The sequence below is a fragment of the Aythya ferina genome, assembly GCF_964211825.1.
Source record: "Aythya ferina genome assembly, chromosome: Z".
Lineage (NCBI taxonomy): Eukaryota > Metazoa > Chordata > Aves > Anseriformes > Anatidae > Aythya > Aythya ferina.
The window spans coordinates 50,622,490-50,643,327 of record NC_140299.1 but is presented as its reverse complement, the minus strand read 5'-3'; the positions used below and the strand labels follow the sequence as shown (position 1 = coordinate 50,643,327).

General features: G+C 42.0%; 1 protein-coding gene across 11 annotated transcripts; it reads right to left on the bottom strand.

The window, feature by feature from the left end:
• Positions 1 to 7,666: 7,666 nt before the first annotated feature.
• LOC311427176 (glutaredoxin-like protein C5orf63 homolog) lies at positions 7,667 to 19,611 on the bottom strand. 11 transcript variants are annotated; one of them, XM_084504326.1, is made up of 4 exons: positions 19,544 to 19,611; positions 13,308 to 13,428; positions 8,893 to 8,949; positions 7,667 to 8,115 (listed from the first exon to the last, which is right to left on the bottom strand). In XM_084504326.1, the coding sequence occupies exons 2-4, from the start codon at positions 13,422 to 13,424 to the stop codon at positions 7,936 to 7,938; spliced, it is 354 nt and encodes a 117-aa protein (XP_084360452.1). In that variant the 5' UTR covers positions 13,425 to 13,428; positions 19,544 to 19,611; the 3' UTR covers positions 7,667 to 7,935. The 11 variants fall into 11 exon arrangements, with proteins under 11 accessions (XP_084360452.1, XP_084360448.1, XP_084360447.1 ...); XM_084504322.1 differs by having other exon boundaries at positions 13,308 to 13,431; positions 19,544 to 19,596; XM_084504321.1 differs by lacking the exon at positions 19,544 to 19,611 and adding an exon at positions 19,021 to 19,142 and having other exon boundaries at positions 13,308 to 13,431.
• Between the last annotated feature and the right edge of the window lie 1,227 nt (positions 19,612 to 20,838).

Genomic DNA, 20,838 nt, shown 5'->3' with positions numbered 1-20,838 from the left:
GAACACCTTCTTTGAATGGAGCCTGTCCTTAATGGTGAGTGAAGACCACACAAAAGTTATGGGCTTGGTACAGAATTTATTCATGAAATCCTGTGGCCTGAATTAAGCAGAAGATGAAGGCAGAAGACAAACAAAAGTTCCTCTTAGGCTTAGAAATCTGTCAGCTTGCTCATCCTGATGTTCCAAACCAAGGTTATTACCTGAGTAAGCCTGTAACCACTGCATGCACGCAGCCCACCACCTGACAGTTTCAAAGCAGGCATCGCACACCCCAGGTACCTTCAACACAGAAGGACACCTTGCAGGTCAGTCACTTCATCAGCCTAAGGGGCAGCAACAGACTAAGCCATTGCCAATTATTAAAAGGTCAATGACATTTTAAACCCTACAAAACTCACATCTTGGACTATCTGTAACACAGGAATAAACCAAGTCCCAACCCCAAGAGTGGTTGTCAGATAACCCCTCCCCTCACCCTTAAAGATACTTCCAATAGATAGGTGTCCTCTGCTTTTGCTGGTTTCAGGGTTTTGAAGTGGCTGGATCACTCTGTACAGCCTGAATTATAGATCACCCTTCATACCTTCTGCACACATTGCTAAGAGCCCACGTTGAAAGATGAATGCAACAGAGGGTTAAAATGAAGTTCAGGAAACTGTGGACATGGAAAGCTAGACTCCCCCACACACTGCAGATGGTACTGTGCAGTTTCATAAGCCCTTATATCCACAAGCAGCACACAAACCCTGGCTACTTAGAAAATAAATAAATAAATAAAGGCAGAAGGAGGCTGAACCTCATGGACAGCTAGTGCTCGTTACAGACTCTGACGGTCTGTGTGTCTTTCTTTCTTTTTCTTTTTTTCTTTTTTTTTTTTTTTTCTTTTTTTTTTTTTCCCCTGAAGGGACACAGTCTGAATGGTGCGGCCAGCATTCACTTCCCAGCAGCTGGGCTCAGGTGGCCAGGCCATGTCTCCAGCTGCTGCTCTCCACCTTGACTCCTACTACTTCACCGACGGGCACCCTGTCGGCAGCCAGGCCCTTGCATGGCCCCTGCTGTAGCCTGCCCTGGAGCAAGGGGGAGCCCCGAGGTACTGGTGCAGCTGTGGACCTTGGTGCAACAGGGAGTGGTGCCAGGCCCAGGCTTGGGTCAGCTTCTCGTTGCAAAAAAGTTAAAACCTCAAAACCCCTGCTCTCAGTGGTCTTACAGGTCTTACAGCTTTTTCTGAGGCCAGCTGCATCTCTACGCCTGTGAAGTGGGTGTTGATGTCAAGGAAAACACCCAAGTAATAAAAAAAAAAATCTAAAGCTGTATCTAAAATGATGATTATGAATTCTGAGACAGCAAACTTGAAAACCTAAAAGAAACCTGAAAAAAAAATTACATGTTCGAAAACTTTATTTATTTATTTATTTTTAAATTATAGACCTCCATTCGTAAACTTTCCTTTAAAAACAAACGAACATTGCAGTGCTGATGTAATAATTGTGTTCTCTTAATCACAGAATGGGTTGGGTTGGAAAAGACCTTACAGACTGTCTAATTCCAACCCCCCTGCCATGGGCAGGGACATCTCTGACCAGACCAGGTTGCCCAAAGCCCCATCCAGCCTGGCCTTGAGCACCTCCAGGGATGGGGCATCCACAGCTTCTCTGGGCAATCTGTGCCAGTGCCTCACCACCCTCAGAGTAAAGAATTCCTTCCAAATAATTTTAAAATCATTACACTTGTCGTATCCCTATGCCCCCTGGCAAAGAGTTCCTCCCCAGCTTTCTTGTCATCTCTTTTAGGTACTGGAAGGCCACTGTAAGGTCTCTCCAGAGCCTTTTTTTCTCCAGGCTGAACCCCAGCTCCCTCAGTCAGTCTTCATAGGAGAAGTGCTCCAGCCCTCTGATCATCCTTGTGGCCCTCCTCTGGACTCATGCTAATACATCCATGTCCCTTCTGTGCTGGGGGCCTCAGAGCTGAATGCAATGCTCTCACAGGTGGGGTCTTATAAGAGCAGAGCAGAGGGGGAGAATCACCTCCCTCACCCTGCTGGCTACTCTGCTTTTGATACAGCCTAGGATACGGTTGGCTTTCTGGGCTGCATACAATTGTGAATTAAAACACCAGGATATACTTAAATTTTTCTAGAAGCCTGATCTGCCTTTCACTCAGTGGCAGAAAGCAAACAAACAAACAAACAATCCAACCCTTAACAAACACACAACCAACCAAACAAAAACCATCCGTCTTTGCACCCGGCTGTGTGTTCCCCTCCAATGACACAGGTGTTCTTCCAGGTGGAAATGTAAGCTGCATACAGGTGCTATTTGTATATTGAAATAAGAGGATAGGACCTGACAGTGGTTTTGGAGTCATTCAGCCTTGGTGGAACGCAGGTGAATTAAATGAAGCAGAACTGTAGATGTTCACTGGAGTGTGAACATTAATAAAATCACTGAGTACCCAGTCTTGCGGACAGATGTGATGAGTCACAGCGGAGCCACTGTTGAAATGGATGCCTCACCTCCTAGGGTAGAAGCTTAAATCTATAGACCCATTAAATCTATGTGTATAAATGTGGTCCCTGCTCACATTTTTGAGCCTCTGAATTTTACAGTGGTTCTCTTCAAGCACTTGTTTCCAACTAAACAGGTTGATACGTGAAAAACAGAACTACTTAATGAAGCTGGTTACCAGCAGGTTGGTGTCCTCTGTCCCACAAACCTCCTTCCACCACAGCAGTACAGTTCCATGGCCTATTTGCTATGATATGCTTTCTGGATAAGAGATGTCAAATTTCACGGTCAGTGTAGAGGTCAGAATGATTTTCCCCCACTGGGGGGCATTGATGTAGAGATTACTGTCACCTTCCAGAAAGCAGATCTTCAGGAAACTTGTAGGAATGTAATGTAATAGTTGAATAAAATTCTGTTGGATCACTTTATCAAACTGGTCCATGGGCTAAACATTCCTGAAAAGAGACAGAGAGGAAAGGGAGAATAGAAGGAAAAGAACTGGGTTGATACGTGATTATATGCTCTAAATCTCATTTCTTAATGGGATTATCACTTAAGTGACAAGCTAAAAACATGTGGTATGATGTAAGTCCCAGAACTAAAGCTGACGGTTCCAGACACATGCATCACCATAAAATGTAGGTGCTTTCCAGTAATGCATATCATATGTTGTTCTGGCATCTTCTCCCTATAATTGAATGTAGCTGTGTCTCATTTCAGTAAGGTTTGTATTTAATTGGAAGTGTTTTATTTTATATTCTGTGTAGTTTTGATCAATTGTATATACTCTAGAAAGGAAAAATGTGGAGCACCCTCAGTTTCTGCAGTTCATTCCATAGGCAAAACAGACACCTGAGACTATTTGCCTCCTCAAAAAACTCAATTTACCTTTTGAGATATCTTGGGCATGTGCCATGTAACACCTGAAGATAAAGACGAGGAACAAGAATATGATTTGAAATGCTATGAGAAGTGGGGATCAGAGGACGGTTTTGTTTTCCTTACCATGCTTTTTGCCAAGGAGGCACAAGTCAGTATCCAGCTGGATTACTGTTCCCTAACTGCTGAATATTTCTTGTTCAGGTGTATCTCACAGCTCCAGTCTTGCCCAGAAGCAACTCAGGTTTGGATATTCAAGGTCCAATAACTTCTCAAGAATAGGACAGAACCATCTTGCCAGCAAGATGATATAAAAGCAGATGATACAGTATAGGGCAAAACTCACTAGAAACTTATGCTCTCACTGAACAAAAAAAAGGAGCTAACACTATCTTGCCAACACGTGCACATGTACCTGTTTGCTTCTGCACATTGCTGCACTTGTAATTAATACAGATTGCCATGACTAGATTTCAGTCTTGCATACACAGAACTTAATGACTTGGGAGTTAGACGCTAATAGCAGTGTGAGAAACACAATATAGACTAGAATGATACTTTATTGAAAGTTTTCTTTGAGCAGACAGGAGGGAAAGCCGGGATTGTGTATCACGTATGTGGGACGACACTGTCCTAGAACTGCTTTACTTAGAGAAATGAGACAATCCCTTCTATGGGCCATGTGTAATTTGAAGACACAAATAAAGAGTCAGTAGAACATAAAACAAGTGAGCCTGGTGGGTATTTGTTATTTATAGTTACTGGAGGAAGATGGGACATTGTGTATGTACTTTCAAATTGGCCAGAAACGGGAAGTAAGTTCATCTCTTTTTACATTGCAGGGCTAGTACATTATGGAGCTTTGCATTCCTGCCAATGTTCACTGTCAAAAGAGTGAATTACTAGTTTTCACAAAGTTGCATATGCCTCCATAAACACATATTCAGCAGGGGCATATGCCTTCTCATTTTGAAGTTACATTTCAACACATTTGACTAAGAGAGACGCATGTGCTGGGAGCCTACTGCTTTTATTATATATGAAACAGAGGAAAACAAGTTTACATATGATTTGTACTTTCTTGTATTTGGAAGATGGAAGTGACAGACCCACTAGTCATGCAAAGTCACACAAGCACTTAGTCAGTCTCCTTGCATGCCAAAGGAAGTGGGAAATAGTTAACCATTTGAGGCAAAACTCTGATCCTAGTGAGGTTCTCCCACTTAGGGAGAATAGTGAAGACAACAGAGGAGGGAGTAACATCTGCAACCTTGACACAACCTAAATTTGCAATCAGAATCCTGCAGTAGAACCTGTGGTCTAAAACTTACTACCAGACTCTTGTTTATCTGCTTGTCCTTCAGGGCTTTTACCTGGCAATGACTATAGCTCAGCTCCTTGTCTGAGGTGTGCTACCAGTGCTTTATATTCATATGTTCCCAATTCCTGTCTTTATGCCCAAACTGATGAGAAGAGGGATATCGCTCCCTTGAAACAGCAGAATAGCAGTGTCTTCTCAGATACTGCTGGAACATTTGGGAGTTATATCCTTGTTTTGACTTTGGAAGGCTATGATGAGATTTTAAGACCCATGGTTGGAAGCGATCTTTCCACACCACAGAACATCCACCCGGATGTCTGGGCCTGTTGCTTGTACATAGGTCTACAATGACCTTTCTCACAGACTTGTATTGAAAAAGAAAATTGATGAGGCACACACAATACGTGGTTGTGTTTGATTTTAAACAGAAAGAAGAGTTGCAAGAGGCAGTCACCCCTTGTCTCTACATTATACACAGCACCTACAGCCAAAATAGAAAACTTCTATCTCACTGATAAAGTCTATGCCATGAACAAAAGCTATTATAGAAATCCTGTTATCATTCATGTTACAAAATAAAGAGGAAAAAAAATATCTGACAGTGACTACAGAAGAAAACCTCCACAGTCCAAATGAATAAGGAACAAAAGATTCATCACCTACTATATGATTAAGAAGTTTGCTTTTGACCTCCTTTTTTTTTTTTTTTTTTTCCCCAAAGCAGACCACATTAAAAATAAAGGAAAATTGCTCTATGATGGCTATTCCAGCCACTGTCAGTGATGTATATTAGGAAATAGGGCAAGTCCACATGACCTCTGTTCTCTTTATCTTTGAGATAATAATGGTGTATTTTAGAAGAGTGCTTGATGTATGCCTGAAAAGCACTATATGCTGGTCATTTTATTACAAAATCTCAGCAAGGAAGAACCAGAGCCCTCTGAAACCATCTCAGATTATAGAAAGAAAGAAAATGGCATTTGCTTGCTGATACAGAGAAAATTCACACACATTATTTAACAGTAACTTGTGGTTAACTTAGAAATTTAACTGCAGCATTATATACTGCATAAAGTACATGTTTTTTTCTCTCCTGTTGGTGAAAGCATTACATTTAATACTTTGTTGTGTTACTGGAGTTCAGTCACTTACTCCTGAGAAGTTTCAGCTTGTTTTTTAAGTCTCCACAACTCACTATTCATCTTCAATGTAAACGATGACACCAGGGTAAAAGAACAGGATCTAGAGGTAAAGTAAGGTTACAGAAAGTATAAAATGGTTACATAAAGGAACAATTGGCTATAATTTCAGTTTCGGACCAAACATTTAATCAGAGTTGCTGATAAAAAGTTGAAACAGGTTTAATGAGATGCTTAAACTTCTAAGCTGGCTTTTGAGTTCTTGCAAATCTAGTAAATCCACCACAGGACTGATGCTTTTCTCTTTCCGCAGTCTTCTTGAGAAGGAATTACTATGAAATGAAGTTTTCTGAAGTCCTCTGAAGCAAATCTCAGGGTGTGGTTAGATGATGTTCCTGAACTATGCTCTATGAAGGGCACAGATCTCTGTTCTGGCAACACTCAGACATTTTCAGACCCCTTGCAAAGTAGATTCAAGCTGCTGAACTGGAAGAAAGTTTTAATTTCTGCCCCTCCCGCAAAATTTGATCTTGCAAAATTCATCCTCATTGGCTGAAGATGCCGGATGGGACCATGTGACTACTTTTACAATAGAAGATTAGCTCATTTCTTATTGAACCATACCCTAAAAGCTTAAGCCTGTAGTGAATCCCAGTGAATTTCAATCTGCTGTCCTAACCAGGTTTTGTGTCTGGATTTTTCTCCCTGTGAAGACCACATCTATTAAAATTGTTTAAATTCTTAATAAGTAGAGAAGAATGAATATTACAATGACAGAAAGAATAGAAATGCAGCAGGTGTGGATTAGCTTCTGTTTAGGAGGTTCTATTAAGTAGAGCTGAAGTAGACCTTTCTTCGGTGTATATTACAGACTATTCAGCTTAGAACAGTTGACTTCTTAATTTGCCTTTCTTCTGCTCCTGAAATTTAACTTAGGCATTCTGTATGTCCACAACACATTTTTTCATCACCAATAATGCACTAACAGAACCCCTCCATAAAAAGAATGTTGTTGCCAAATGATAAATGGATTTGCAGTTGTGTTGCAGAGTGTAACTAAATGTGATTCCTTTCTGTCAGAAAACATAAAGACTGGACTGAATTACCACAGAACTCTAGCCCAGAGGCCCAACCACTGTTCCCATAACACAATTAGAGAAACAAGTTTTCTCTGCTCACTGGGTTTGTAATGATGGAGAATTATGCCACAAGCATCCCTAAGCAGAGCAGAAGATAGTGTATTAGCATGGGTTTTGTTTTAGAATGTAATTGGAATGTAAGGGAGAATTCCCATTGCCTTTGTGTTGTTTTTGTGTGGATTGCTTGGAAAATGTTGAAGAAACTCTCTGGGTTTCTTGCTTCCATTTTATAGTCTGAAATAGCTGGCACTAGTAGAAATTGGTTGGGAGTTAATAAATGTTGTTTCCATTACAGATTTTCTTCTTTTGGCTCTATTACACTTTTTTTTATTATTATTATTTCTTTCTCGGAAGTGACTGGGAGTAGTTCAAATACTAAGACAAAAGCTTGCTGTAGTAGATACGATAGCCTTAAGTGCAACACATTCATCCCATGAGAAGAAAAAAAATCCACTTGGTGTTCACATATTAGTAACAGCTATATCAAATTGTGCTGATTGTTCTAGAGGTATGACTGTTTCACTGAGAGTGTGCTGTCCTTAATTAAGTGTCCTTTTCATTTACAGTACATTTACAGCCCTCTTCCCCATTTCAAAATCAGCATTTAGGATACACTCCTCAATTTCTTCATGCCTCTTAAAGACTTGCAACTTGCATGTACTAACAATCTCAATGCATATTTCATTTTATCTGCTGCTAGGGAGCAACATTTATTTTGTCAATGAAAAGCCAGTCCAGGATAACAATAGATGCAGTAGGCACAGCAAAGGCTGCTTGTGGGGCTATGTGTATGGTTGACTAATACAAAATAAAATATAAGTCACTCTATTTTTTTAGGACAGGGGTACTGTAAGTTCTAATAAAAGTAAGGCCAGATAATGAACACTGTTTTTTTTCATGCCATTTATTTTGCACAGTCCTTTCAGAATCACATGAGAACAGCTGCATTTTCTTCAATGGTTTCCGTCATTATGCAGCTCCAGCTTTGAAAGCTGGTCCTCAAACTTTTGAATGTCTACTCGATGCTTCATTAGGAACTTTCCATTTAAATGGAAAACGGGTATGTCATATTTGTACTTATCATACCATGCAGAGTTCTCTGGAAGGGTAATATCCACTTCCTGCAAAATAAACTGTGACAGAAAAGAAATATGTTAGTACATACTAAACACTGAAAAACAATATCTGATTGTCTTTTAATCAAGTTTTTTTCTCAGAAATGCAATGTTTTCATTGTGCTTTTGGATTTATTCTTCCAAGTCGCAGATAATTGCTCATTATGTGGGTACAAAAAGTAAGCAGCCACTGTCTTTGGCTGGGTATCTGCAAACAACTCTTGCTTTAGTCCAGCAAGGTATTTTTGAATCCCTGTGCAGAACCACTTTCCTTTGAGCATCAGCTACAACAAATATGTAGCTGGAAACACAATAGCTTCATGTTAAGCTGCAGAGTGCAACACCTCTTTAATGTTGCTACTAACAATTTCTTCTTTCAAGAAAGACATCAAAACTTGGTTGAAGAACAGCAAAAACTGTACCAAATATAGTTCAAATATTTGAATCTCTGCATCAATACCAGTATCCTTCCCAAATTATATCATTTCTTGCCTCATAAGAGTTGCAAACTCCTCTACCAGCAAGAAAAATAGTATCTATAAACACAGTGGTTCTAAAAACTTTTGCAATTAAGTGTATGTTGGTTTAGTTTGCCAATAGATATTAGAGTAACTTTGTTGCAAAATGTTTTTGGATAATGAGTTTTATGGAAATCAGTGCTGATATTGTCTTGAAGAGGTCACCCATGAAAGAATACTGGATGCAAATAAATCCAAGCAATTTTCTTTCCCAAATAAAGAATCCTGATCAGCTATTCTTTCTCTATATAAACTGTACAGTATTACAATACGTTACCCTTCTCTTATATGGCTCGAGCACTTCTTTTGCTTCATCACATAGAGGGCAAGGTTTCTAAAGGAAAACATTCAGACCATTTAAAGCATGCAGTAAAACACACAGATCATTTATAGCGTCAAGTGACATAACAGACAGGAGTGGTCATTACTGTAAATGTGGGTTCCCTCTCCCATTTCTTTCCTACATCTTATTGCTTCTAAATCTTTACTGTTGCAGAATGGATGAAATGAAAAACTAATCTTGCTTCCCTCACAAAATTTATACATTTGCTGTTATTTTTCTCATGGTACAAACTAACAGTTTTCAACTGCTATTCTAAAAGCAAAGGGCACAGTTTAGGTGTTGTATCTATTCCCCCCTCCCCCCCCCCCCCTTAGTATATTTCAGCTGTAATGGGTATTGAAAGTGTTGCCATCTCCAGCTGGAAACAACTGCTGGTACTGCTCTTGTCAGAAGGGGAATGAGGGAGTCAACATGACCAACTCCTAGTCTACTTCAGATCAAGTCACTGGGGGCAGTTCAAACAGAAAAAAAAAAAAAAAAAAAAAAAAAAAAAAAAAAAAAAAAAAAGTTAAAATAATATGGCTGAGTTTGCCTCATAGGAATTAAGTACAATTGCTTCCTTCCAACCTGCACAGCTGGGAGGATAGTGAACCTCCATCAAGGTGAAATGGAACACAGCTTCGACCTGTGACGGGGTCAGATTTTCCAAGAAAACCTCTCCTTTTTGAAAATTTCCTAGTCTTCCACTACAGTTATACAGCTGTCTTTTGCTGATCATGCATCATGATTGTTAGAGCAATGCATATCTGATAAACATGAAGGCATGTTGCTTCAGCATTCAGTAGTAGCAGCATTTGGCCTATAACTCACGTAACAAAGTAGACAGCAGCAAATACGGTGGCTCCATCCCTCTGCCATGAAATACCACTCACAGCTAGAAAGTATTTACTTCTCTCCCTTCAACTTAAAACCTTCTTTACACACAGAGTTAATCTGAAATAAGAAATAACTATTTCCTGTGTGTGAATTAATTTGGATTAAATACTCTACTTTTAATTCACACAGAATCACACAGAATTTTCTAGGTTGGAAGAGACCTCAAGGTCATCGAGTCCAACCTCCAACCTAACGCTAACAGCCCTCCACTAAACCATATCCCTAAGCTCTACATCTAAGCGTCTTTTGAAGACTTCCAGGGATGGTGACTCCACCACTTCCCTGGGCAGCCTGTTCCAATGCCTCACAACCCTTTCTGTAAAGAAGTTCTTCCTAACATCTAGCCTAAAACTCCCCTGGCTCAACTTAAGCCCATTCCCCCTCGTCCTGTCACCAGGCACGTGGGAGAACAGGCCAACCCCCACCTCTCTACAGCCTCCTTTAAGGTATCTGTAAAGAGCGATAAGGTCACCCCTGAGCCTCCTCTTCTCCAGGCTGAACAAGCCCAGCTCCCTCAGCCGCTCCTCGTAGGACTTGTTCTCCAGGCCCCTCACCAGCTTCGTCGCCCTTCTCTGCACCCGCTCAAGCACCTCGATGTCCTTCTTGTAGCGAGGGGCCCAAAACTGAACACAGTACTCGAGGTGCGGCCTCACCAGAGCTGAGTACAGGGGGACGATCACCTCCCTAGCCCTGCTGGTCACGCTGTTCCTAATACAAGCCAGGATGCCGTTGGCCTTCTTGGCCACCTGAGCACACTGCTGGCTCATATTCAGCCGACTGTCCACCATCACTCCCAGGTCCTTCTCTGCCTGGCAGCTTTCCAACCATTCCTCTCCCAGCCTGTAGCTCTGCTTGGGGTTATTGCGCCCCAGGTGCAGGACCCGGCACTTGGCCTTGTTAAACTTCATGCAGTTGACCTCAGCCCATCGGTGCAGCCTATCCAGATCCTCCTGCAGAGCTTTCCTACCCTCAAGCAGATCGACACACGCACCTAACTTGGTGTCATCTGCGAACTTACTGAGGGTGCACTCGATGCCCTCGTCCAGATCATCGATGAAGATATTAAAGAGGACCGGCCCCAGCACCGAGCCCTGGGGGACGCCACTAGTGACTGGCCTCCAACTGGACTTGGCTCCATTCACCACGACTCTTTGGGCCCGGCTATCCAGCCACATCTGATCTAAACAGTCTTTCATACAGACAAATCCTTATACTCTGAAAACCTATGCAACCTACTAAAGGTCAACAGTCCTGTATGAGGAGCTAGTTCTTGCTGCTTTTGCACAGACTGACATACTAAAGACTCAAAGGTATGTATCAGTGATGGAGACAAACGCTCCTGAATCCTGTTTTGCAAAGTGTCAGGCTCCTTACAGTGGGAGTAGGATGTACACAGTTCTGTGGAAAGCATTATAACAGTCACACAAAAGTATTTAAAAAATTAAGCTGACTCATAGCAAAGAATATGCTTTTACTCTTGCCCTGTTGACAACCTTTACCACTACATGGCACTAATAAGATTGGAGCTGGTTTAAAATCAGACTGTAAACTATTTCAGTGAACAGTGACATTTGTTTAAAGGTCCATTTATATTATAACATATTTTCAGTACAAGAGTGCCCTAAAGTAGGTCTCTGCTGTGACTTTATCTTTGTAAAAGGGCTGTCTGGATGAAGCTGTCGCAGAAGATCTCCCATCTGAGAGGTACATTACTGTGGCAAGCAGGACTCCTATTGCTGAGGTAGCAATACTAAATACCTTACTAAAGTGACCAATGTTAGGCTGTTAGCTAAATCTGTTAGAATGTACACATGGTGGAAGACACAGTTTTATTTCCGCAGATAATTCTCATTTATGCTGCATACTTAGACTGATGTTTTGTGCTCATTTTAAGCTGGCACTGATGGTGAACGAAGCAGGCCCATCTTCCTGCCAGCGCTTCTTTTGTGCTGGCATAAGTACTCATAAAGCTGCAAGTAAAGCTAGACAGCAGAACTGATCTGACTTACAGTAATCTTGAGAGAAAAAAAAAAGTTCTTTTTTCCTTAATCCTGTAGCAGTTGTTATATGAATACATGTGTGTTGGCATAAACTCAGCCTGTGAGGGAGGAAACCATTTGGCAGTGCTAGTATCTACCAGTTTGAAGAGGTCACAGAAGCCATAACTCTCTCCTGCCTTTACCTCCTTATACTTAAAAATACAAAGGAAGGAAAAATGTAGTTAAGTAGCATTAACTAAGAGTGCTGACTAAATTTAAAGCAGTCTGTATTCTGCTTTGCATCTGCCAGTAATATCAGACACAAAAAACATTTTACATTAAAAACACGTTCAACCAAAGCGGCCAGTTAGAGAACTACTTCAACTCTGCTCCCAGAAAACTCGATTTCATACAGTTTTACTAGTTTAAAATTTTATGACACAAAATGATACAGAAGAGCTTTTTTCCAATTATTAACCCAAAGCTAAGCTCATTATTCCCTACTTTATCACATCCTGACTGTGAGTGAACTGATGCTGAATCAGGCAGGTAGAGAAGAGACTTTTAACTTTAAAGTACAGTACATCTTAAAGAATGTATTCCAATGATTAAGAAACAACTGGTACTTTTTTTTTTTTTTTAATCTATTCCTACATTCCATAGTTTAAACATTCCTTTATGGCTAGGGATGGCATGAACAAACATGGTGCAGGAGAAGGAAATCATTTTAATCAAATCCCTCATCAACAAATACCTCCATACTGATTTCAACATTCTCAGTGCTTTGCATTTTTTAGCTTTTCTCCTCTCAGAGACCTCAACGGCTATGTGAACCATACAAATGCAGCACAGACTGCAGTGTGCCATCCTGACTAAAAGCGGAGATCTCTGCAGACAATGTAGGCCCTTAATCACAATTTGTGGAAGCTGACAGTTCACAGATGACCATTCCTGCTCATCACATATGCTTAAGAATAACTGCTCATGCCACAGACAAAGCTTTTTCTGCATTTTATTCCTGTTAGCTTTACAGAGCCAATAAAGCAAAAGGGAGTGAAGCAGAATTTTCTTTTTCTTCATACACCATCAATACTGCTTTGATATATTTTCAGTCTCACAGTTTGCACTGAAATTAAACGTGAGTGCTTTGGAGAGCCTGCTTTGACTGCTCATGCTTGTCCAGAGCAGATTAGGTACAAAAACTCATCTTTGATGTCTATTTCCAGGATAAAACACTGGTAGTCACAGAATAATTTTCCACTAGAAAATGGACCATAGTGCCACTTACATTCAGCAGTCTTGAAGTCTCCATTTGTTGCTTGTAACTACTTTTTTGTGAGAGGAGTGTGCTGTAAAGCCTAGAGTTTAAAGACATCACCAAAGCAGAATGCCCAATACTACACAAAAAGCCAAGCTGCTTCATCTGGGATTCACATATATCAAAACTGATATATATGCAGTCTTGCCTAGCTTTATGTTGTAAACTACTTTTACCTTGGTGAACAAAGTCAACACTGGCTTATTTGCACTGGCTGAACACAGTTGTCTTCCCAGTAGACGGGATGAATATCTTGCTAGATGCATGGTTCTGCTTAGAAAACACAGCACCATAATCCTGCTAAGACAAAAATAAAACGTTTAATTGTTTTGTGATAAGTTAAAACTTATGAAATATAATTTTAAAATTAACGTGGAGCAGTTCTAAAGTACACAATCAAACCATTTTCACAGCTTTTTTATGTTCGCAGTATCAACATATTAGTCAGAAAAATATGTCAGGATGTGATTGGCCAGAAAGAACTTGGGGTAGCTCCAGAACTGTAGCTCCATCTAAAAAACATTTTCTTGCTGAAATGCCTCTTTTAAATTCTGTAACATCGATGCTGACATAAATGCATTACGGTGTTTCAACTCGATATGTGCCAGTAAGAATTACGTGATATTAACAAAATGCAAAGTGAATGCTTTGAACCTCTGTAATCTTGCTACAGTGCTTGACATATTCTACTTAAAATTATTCCATCAAACAACTAATCTCTACCTAATCGGAATATTAAAATAATGCTTCCTGCAGCAAAAGAAAAGCTGTAGCCAAGACATTTTAACTCAGCAACATTAAAAAAAAAATGCACATTGCCCTGAGCCCATAATGCAACAACAAATTAATTTATGAAAGATGTTGATTTGTTTGTGGTTTCTTTGGGGTAGTTTAAGAAAGCTGATTAAAAGTAGTCTTGTTGAAGGGTACCATACTGGAGTTTTGACGTCATCTGTGCCAAGTAACACTACTAACAACAGTGCTTCCTCCCAGGTTGCATCTTAATGTGCTCTTTACAAGACATTCTGGGTCTCGGAGGTAAAAAGTAGAAGCAAAAGGGAGACTGCACTGAGACAGCGGGCAGAGATGTTACTCAGTCTACACTGTGGCAATCAAGTTGCTTTTACATAAAGCCAAATGGTTTCTGTTTAATTTCTGTCCAAGCACAACTTGCCTGAAGTTTTACTAACTACAACTGATCACAAACATGATGTGAGAGCACACATTATACGTTTGAGCTCCTTCAGTGTGAGGTATACTGTAGAAGAAAAGGACTGTTGCAATTAATAAGCATGTTTTAGGATGTGCAGCAACAAAGAGCCCAGTGCTTTCACTGGATTTCTCAGTACTAATATTATACAGTTGTTATGGTTTAACCTGGCCGGCAGCTAAACACCACACAGCCATTCGCTCACCTTTTCCCATTTCTCTCCCCCATCCCAGAGAGGGAGGGGGAAGTGAAACCTGTGAGTTGAGATAGGGACAGTTTATTAAGACAGCAAAATAATAACAATAATGATGATAATAGTACTACTACTACTAATATGTATGGAACAAGTGATGCACAGTGCAATTGCTCACCACCCGCTGATCGATGCCCAGCCTAACCCCAAGCAGTCCAGCCCTCCTCCCCTGACTAGCCACCCCTATATATTGTTCAGCATGACCCCATACAGTACAGAATACCCCTTTGGCCAGTTTGGGTCAGCTGTCCTGGGTCTGTCCCCTCCCAGCTCCTGCTGCACCCCCAGCCTGCCCGCTGGCAGGACAGAGCGAGAAGCTGAAATGTCCTTGGCTTGTGCAAGCACTGCGCCGCAACAATTAAAACATCAGCATGTTATCAGCACTCTTCTCATCCTAAGGCAAAACATAGCACCCTACCAGCTACTAGGAGGAAAATTAACTCTGTCCTAACTGAAACCAGGACAGCAGTATTATATGTTTTAAGAGAAACAGTTTAACCAGCATGTCTACTACAGAACACAAAACATTGCAGTGGGATCTAAACTTAAGGCTACTTAGCAGCTATGTTTCTAAGCAACACCCATGACAAAAATCAAACACACGACTTGACACTGCTCCACCTGCCTTAGGGCCACCCATTTTTCCACAGGACGTGGATAAGGGTGCCCTACCATATTTCCAGAAAAAGTTTAAACAGAACAAATACAAAGAAAACTTAGTATCCATTGAAAATTGTAACTGAGGTGGCCAAATTTCAGGAAATATGTACATATAATTTTTTTTTTCACTTTTTTATTTTTTTTTTTCTTCTGACCACCTTGAAAATGCTGTTTAAAATGGAATATTCTGCAACAAACAGGTTTCTGTGTTTGGGTTTACTGTCTACCTTGGTCCAAAAAGGGTTCTTCAGCTGCAGGCGTCACGCTTGGCACCAGTTTGAGAGTCAGCTGCCGGGGCAGAGCAGCATGCCTGCTGTCCCTGCAAAGCAGCAGGTGACCGGCATGGCACACGCTGCTATTCCTCAGGGTGCACGGCAGTGCATGTGTTTCACTTAGCCAGCTGGAAATCTAATTGTCCAGGATTTTACACAGCAAAAACACAAACACAAAGATCAGCTTTGAGCATTTTTGGGAAAAAAAATATGCAAATCTGAATGACAGTGCCTAGCCTCGGTCATAGTTAGAAATGCTTAGGTCCACAGCAAATAGCTGCCCAGAGAGGATGCGTTTTTGGTATAATGAAGTGCAGCATGTTGGCCAGCTCACGTGCAAGATAAAAACGTCAAAACAAACCATTTGCATTCTGGCAAGTTTTTAAAGGAATGCTTCAGTTGCCAGCCTAGCAAGACAAATTTTGTTCCTTCAAAACAAGGGAAATGCTCCTCAAATTGTTCTGTGACCAGCAGAATGAGTAATGCCTAGACTTCCATGGATCTTATTCCCCCACATACATACACTATGTGTATAAAATGACTCTGGTTCCCTCCTTTATCCCCAATTTTTAGATCTCTCCATCCTCAGATAAATTTGAGCCCAACGAGACTGCTCCTGCCCAAACACCAACCTAAGGGGAACAGATGAAACAGTATCAATACCTAAGCTTCAGGATTTCACAAGAATAAAGAAACTAGTGCAGTGTTTTACTCCCCCTGAAATTTCAAATAATCATAAGCAACACTACCCTGAGAATTCAGGAGCAAATCCTCATTGACCAGTACTACTACTGAAACAAGAGTCTGTCATTTTCAGAGTTTGCATGCATCTGTCTGAATGTTTTTATAAGTAACCTAAGGAAAACAGAACCCTGGCTGTCAATTAATTCACCTCTGGAGAATGACACAGAGACCATACTGTCATGGCAGTTACAATAAAAAAATTGTAACTTCCGCCAGCACAAAGCAGTCTGAGACATCTAGCCCTGAGGGGGGTGAGATATCGTCAGAGGGCATCGTGTTGCCACAGCACAGAAAACACAGCTTGGCTTCCCTGCTTCTCTGAAGCCCACAGCTGCCAGACAGCATCATTATGAAGGAGAGCAGTCAGAACAGCTGCATTTAACCTGGGCTAAAGCAAGGTGCTAGCACAGAGCAACTTGAGCTTCTCAGGACTGCAACTAAGGTTCTTCTACAGCAGATATTTGCTTTTAAATCAGTTTTACTAATTTTATTGGGTTAAATAAAAAGGTTTTGGATAAAACCAAAGAGCTGTGGTGCTGCAGGAACCCTGAAGGTTTCTAGTATTGTGAAGGGTTAAGCATAACTGCTATTGATCAGGAGCTGATGAAAGGGAATATCCCAGTATTCATCAGGCAAACCTACTGCAGCAGCTCCATTTATCCGAGCAGCATCACATGAACCAGTGGGTTCCCAACACCGGCCTGCACAGAGCTGGAAGGCAGAGCTCCAGCCCCACGGATCATTTGCATGCTACTTTCACGGCTGACAAAAAGAAGCATCACAGAGGTGCCCAGCGGCGTTCACATCCTGTTCACATTTGCATCATACGTGTCTGTTGTCACAAGGACTAACCTGCTGAAAGCAAACATAAAATCTCTGAACATCATTATTCTAGGCTCCTCCTTAGCCTACCTCTAAGTAATTATAAAGACTTATTTGAGAGACAGAATTAACACGTAAATGTAAAAAGAAAGGATGCTTGTAAACTGGAAAGCCCTGCCTCCCCTATAGTACGACTGTACACAATGATTTAACAAATGATGCTTGTAAATCTAAACTTGGCCCAGAGTGCGTTTCACAAAGCCAAAAGGGATTCATTGCCTGTTAACACAATTTCCATCACCTAATAAATTCTGGCGTGCTGCAAAAATAAAATGTGAAACTAAATCTAGCCATTATTCGGATGAGATAACTACCTGTAAAAACCTTAGGTTAGCATCAATCATTGAAAGGTAGGTATAGCTGACTTTTCCCCAACTGTGTGCTTTTAACGATGCTACATACTCTTAAATAGTCTTAGCTTCAAGTCACCAATGCACTTGTGCTATGTGTTTCTGAATGCTTTACACACATTATTGTCAATGTTTTCAGACAAGATTACATCCTCTTTGCTTTCCAGGCATTTGTCTGCATACAGTGTACATTGATAGTGTACTTCATTCTGTAACCCAAATGTGGGGTACCCAATTGATCTGGCCTCCCCGGAGAAATCAAACCTCTTTCTGCAAGGTAACTGTAACATGTAAGTTACATGTTACATGTAACTGTAACTGCAAGGTAACTTAACACATCAGCAACATGAAAAAAAAAAATTGTCTAAACTGGAACTCAGTCCTGTCCTAAACATTTCTTAGCTGCTTGTCTTAAAGAAGCTTTGCCTATACTGCTGACTCCTTCTCTCTGATTATTCCTCCTTTCAGTGTGACAAAGAAGCAGCTTATGAAAAGGCAGAAAAGCAAGAGGATGCAAACGTGAGAACACAGGCTGAGGGCCCGAGAGAGCGGCAGCCTAGAACGGCCCGTTCCTGCAGCTCCTGTTCCAAAACCAGCTATGGCCACCAAAGAAAGCGCAGGTGCTGGCAGTCTCTGTTCTTTTCGGTTTGATACTCACCAGCGAAGTGGCGAACAACAAAACAGGGTGCCACAGCGAGTTGGGAAGCCACGAAGCGTGGCTGCTGAGCTCCCCGCAAGGCTTTAACCCCCCCCAGCCTTCCAGAGGAGGCATGCCAATACAGGAAGACCTTGACCTTCAACCTTGCCGAGACGGCACGCCATTATAAAGTTTTTTTTTTTTTTTTTTTACACTAACTTTGTTACTCTAACTAAAGCCCACCTGCCGCCGACCACCCCCGATCGCCCCCTCCGGCCGCTCCTGCGCCTCCACCGCCCTCTGCCGATGGTTCCTCCATCACGATGGCGGCCGCCACCAGCCCACCGGCGGCCTGCCCCGCGGCAGCCTCAGCCGCAGCCCGTCCCGTCCCGGTGCCTCCGGTGAGCCCCGGGGCCGACACGCACCTTGCCTCCGGGCAGCGGGGGGCAGCCAGGCCGGCCCCGCTCGGCGCCCGGCCCGCCACGGCCGCCAGGCCTCGGCCCGCAGGGAGGCGGCGGGGCCCGGCGCCGCTCGGCCGCCGCCTGCTGGCAGCAGCGGGGCTGCCGCCTGTCGCCGCCCCCATCGTGTGAGGAATAGTAATAATAATAATAATGATGAAAATAATAAAAAGGGTTGCTCGCGGCGGGGCTGTATCGAAAAGCAGCCGCGCTGTCTTCTCCTCCGGCCCGCTCAGCACCCGGGTGTGGGCAACCCGCTGAGGATGAGGAGGGAATACCTCTGGGTGAAACAGCGACAACAAACAGACAAACAAATCCAACCCCCCCCCCCAAAAAAAACAAACAAATGAAACAAACAAACAAAAAACATCATCAGGACGTATTGTTAAAGCACATAGAAATCACAGCGGTTCGTAAACATACCACAAAGGAAGCAGAAAGGTGCGGGGAAAATGCACTGAGAAGTTGCAGGCAGCTGTGGCAGAAAGACCCAAAATTTGCCCTAAGTGCAGGGCCGACCCTGCAGCACTTTTGCTCACTCTGCTTAACTGGCTCCAGGTTGAGTAAGTGAGCTTTAATTCAATTTATTTCCTTTGAAAGTGAAATAAGTCTGATGTAACAAAAGGAAGCAGTGGATCTAAACTGTCTCTTTATCGGTAGGTAATTCAGTTTTAGTGAGACTATCCACTTTCCTGTGACTCAAGCAGCTGTAATATAGACAAAATGGATTTTTTTTTAAAGATGTGATTTCCCTCCCTCCCTCTCTCCCTCTCTCCTTCCCTTCCTTCCTTCCTTTCTTCCTTCCTTTTTTTAAAATTTTTTTAACATTTAATGCAGACACCAACTATATTCATGACTGGGAGGAAAGCGTGGAAGAAGAGTGGCACACTACATACATCCTTTCTAAGCACAACACTCCACTTCTATTTACAGCTTGAAGCATTACCTGTTATGTGTGCTACGCAGATTAGTGGATGATATGAAGCAGGGATTAGCAAGAATATTTTTGAGTATATGAGTAAGTCCAAACTAAATTGTAAATGTAGTTTACACATTACAAATTAGCACAACTGGATTCAATTAAGTATAAAAGAGGTTAATCTAAAAATGCTATCAAGCTGACACTCCTGAGGAGTTTCCCTGCTGAAATGAATTGCCACATTCTTCTCTGAAACCATGACCTTTTTGTCCCTTCCATTGAGACAGATACTTGTCCGCAAGAGAGGGCCCTGGGATCTTTTGATATTTGTCTATGTACAGAAATGGGCAGTATTTTAGTTTCCAGGTGTATTGGTTTTTCTTTCTCCAGGGAAGTGTTTTAAATAAATGATAACAGGTGTTCACCTCTGAGGAATAAAAGCTGTAGGCTCATGTTCCTTTAGTTGCTGTATTTCTCTCAGGGGTTTGGTTGTGCTTTTGTAGTTATTCCTGTGCTGAGAGAGGGAGACAAACCTTCTGGGGTACAAATTCAAGTCAGCTTTCCCTCCTCATCTGTGCTTGGAGAAACACATCAGCATGCAGCGGGAAAGCCTGCAGGAGAGCAGTCTTACCCTGCCGACGTGACATACCTAATTAACTAGCAGAGTAAACTAATGTGTCTGCTGAGGATTAGTCAGCTTTCAGTGACTCATTTTCAAGCCTTATCTTAATCCCTTCAGTTGAAGAGAGGTGTAATGCTGGCAGCTAACTCTGGCTGTTCATTTTTTTGTCAGAATCAGAAATTCCAGTGTCAGGCTTGAGTGTTTGGCACTGGTGTAAGCCAGACCTGTACAGTCTCACTTGAGGCAGTGGGTGAACCAGCTCACACCTGGCTCTACCCCAGGGAGTCTTAGCTCTGGTCTGTACCTGGTTCCTGTTGCATGGTGCAAAAATGTGCCTTTAGTGCTTGTTTAGGAAACCTTACATCACAGATGGGGTGGAAAGGACTGGGGCCTTTAAATACTGAAAAGGGGGGGGAAGGACAACTTTTTGTGGAGAGGATACATTCAGCAGAGCCTGGTGAAAAAGCAAGGGTAAATAAAGAGGAAAGCATGTTCTTGATGTCTCAGATACCAGATTGGTTTTGTGCCTTTCACTCCAAAAAGGAGTCTAGCCTGCTCTGGGGTCTGTATATAGGATTTCCAGAAGAACCTGAATGAGATGGGCACACAGTCCCCAGCCTGGCCTGTTTATTCAAATAGAACAGCTGATGAAGGCAGGCTGTGCACTGGCCATGTTCATTCTCTAACTTCAAGGTGATTG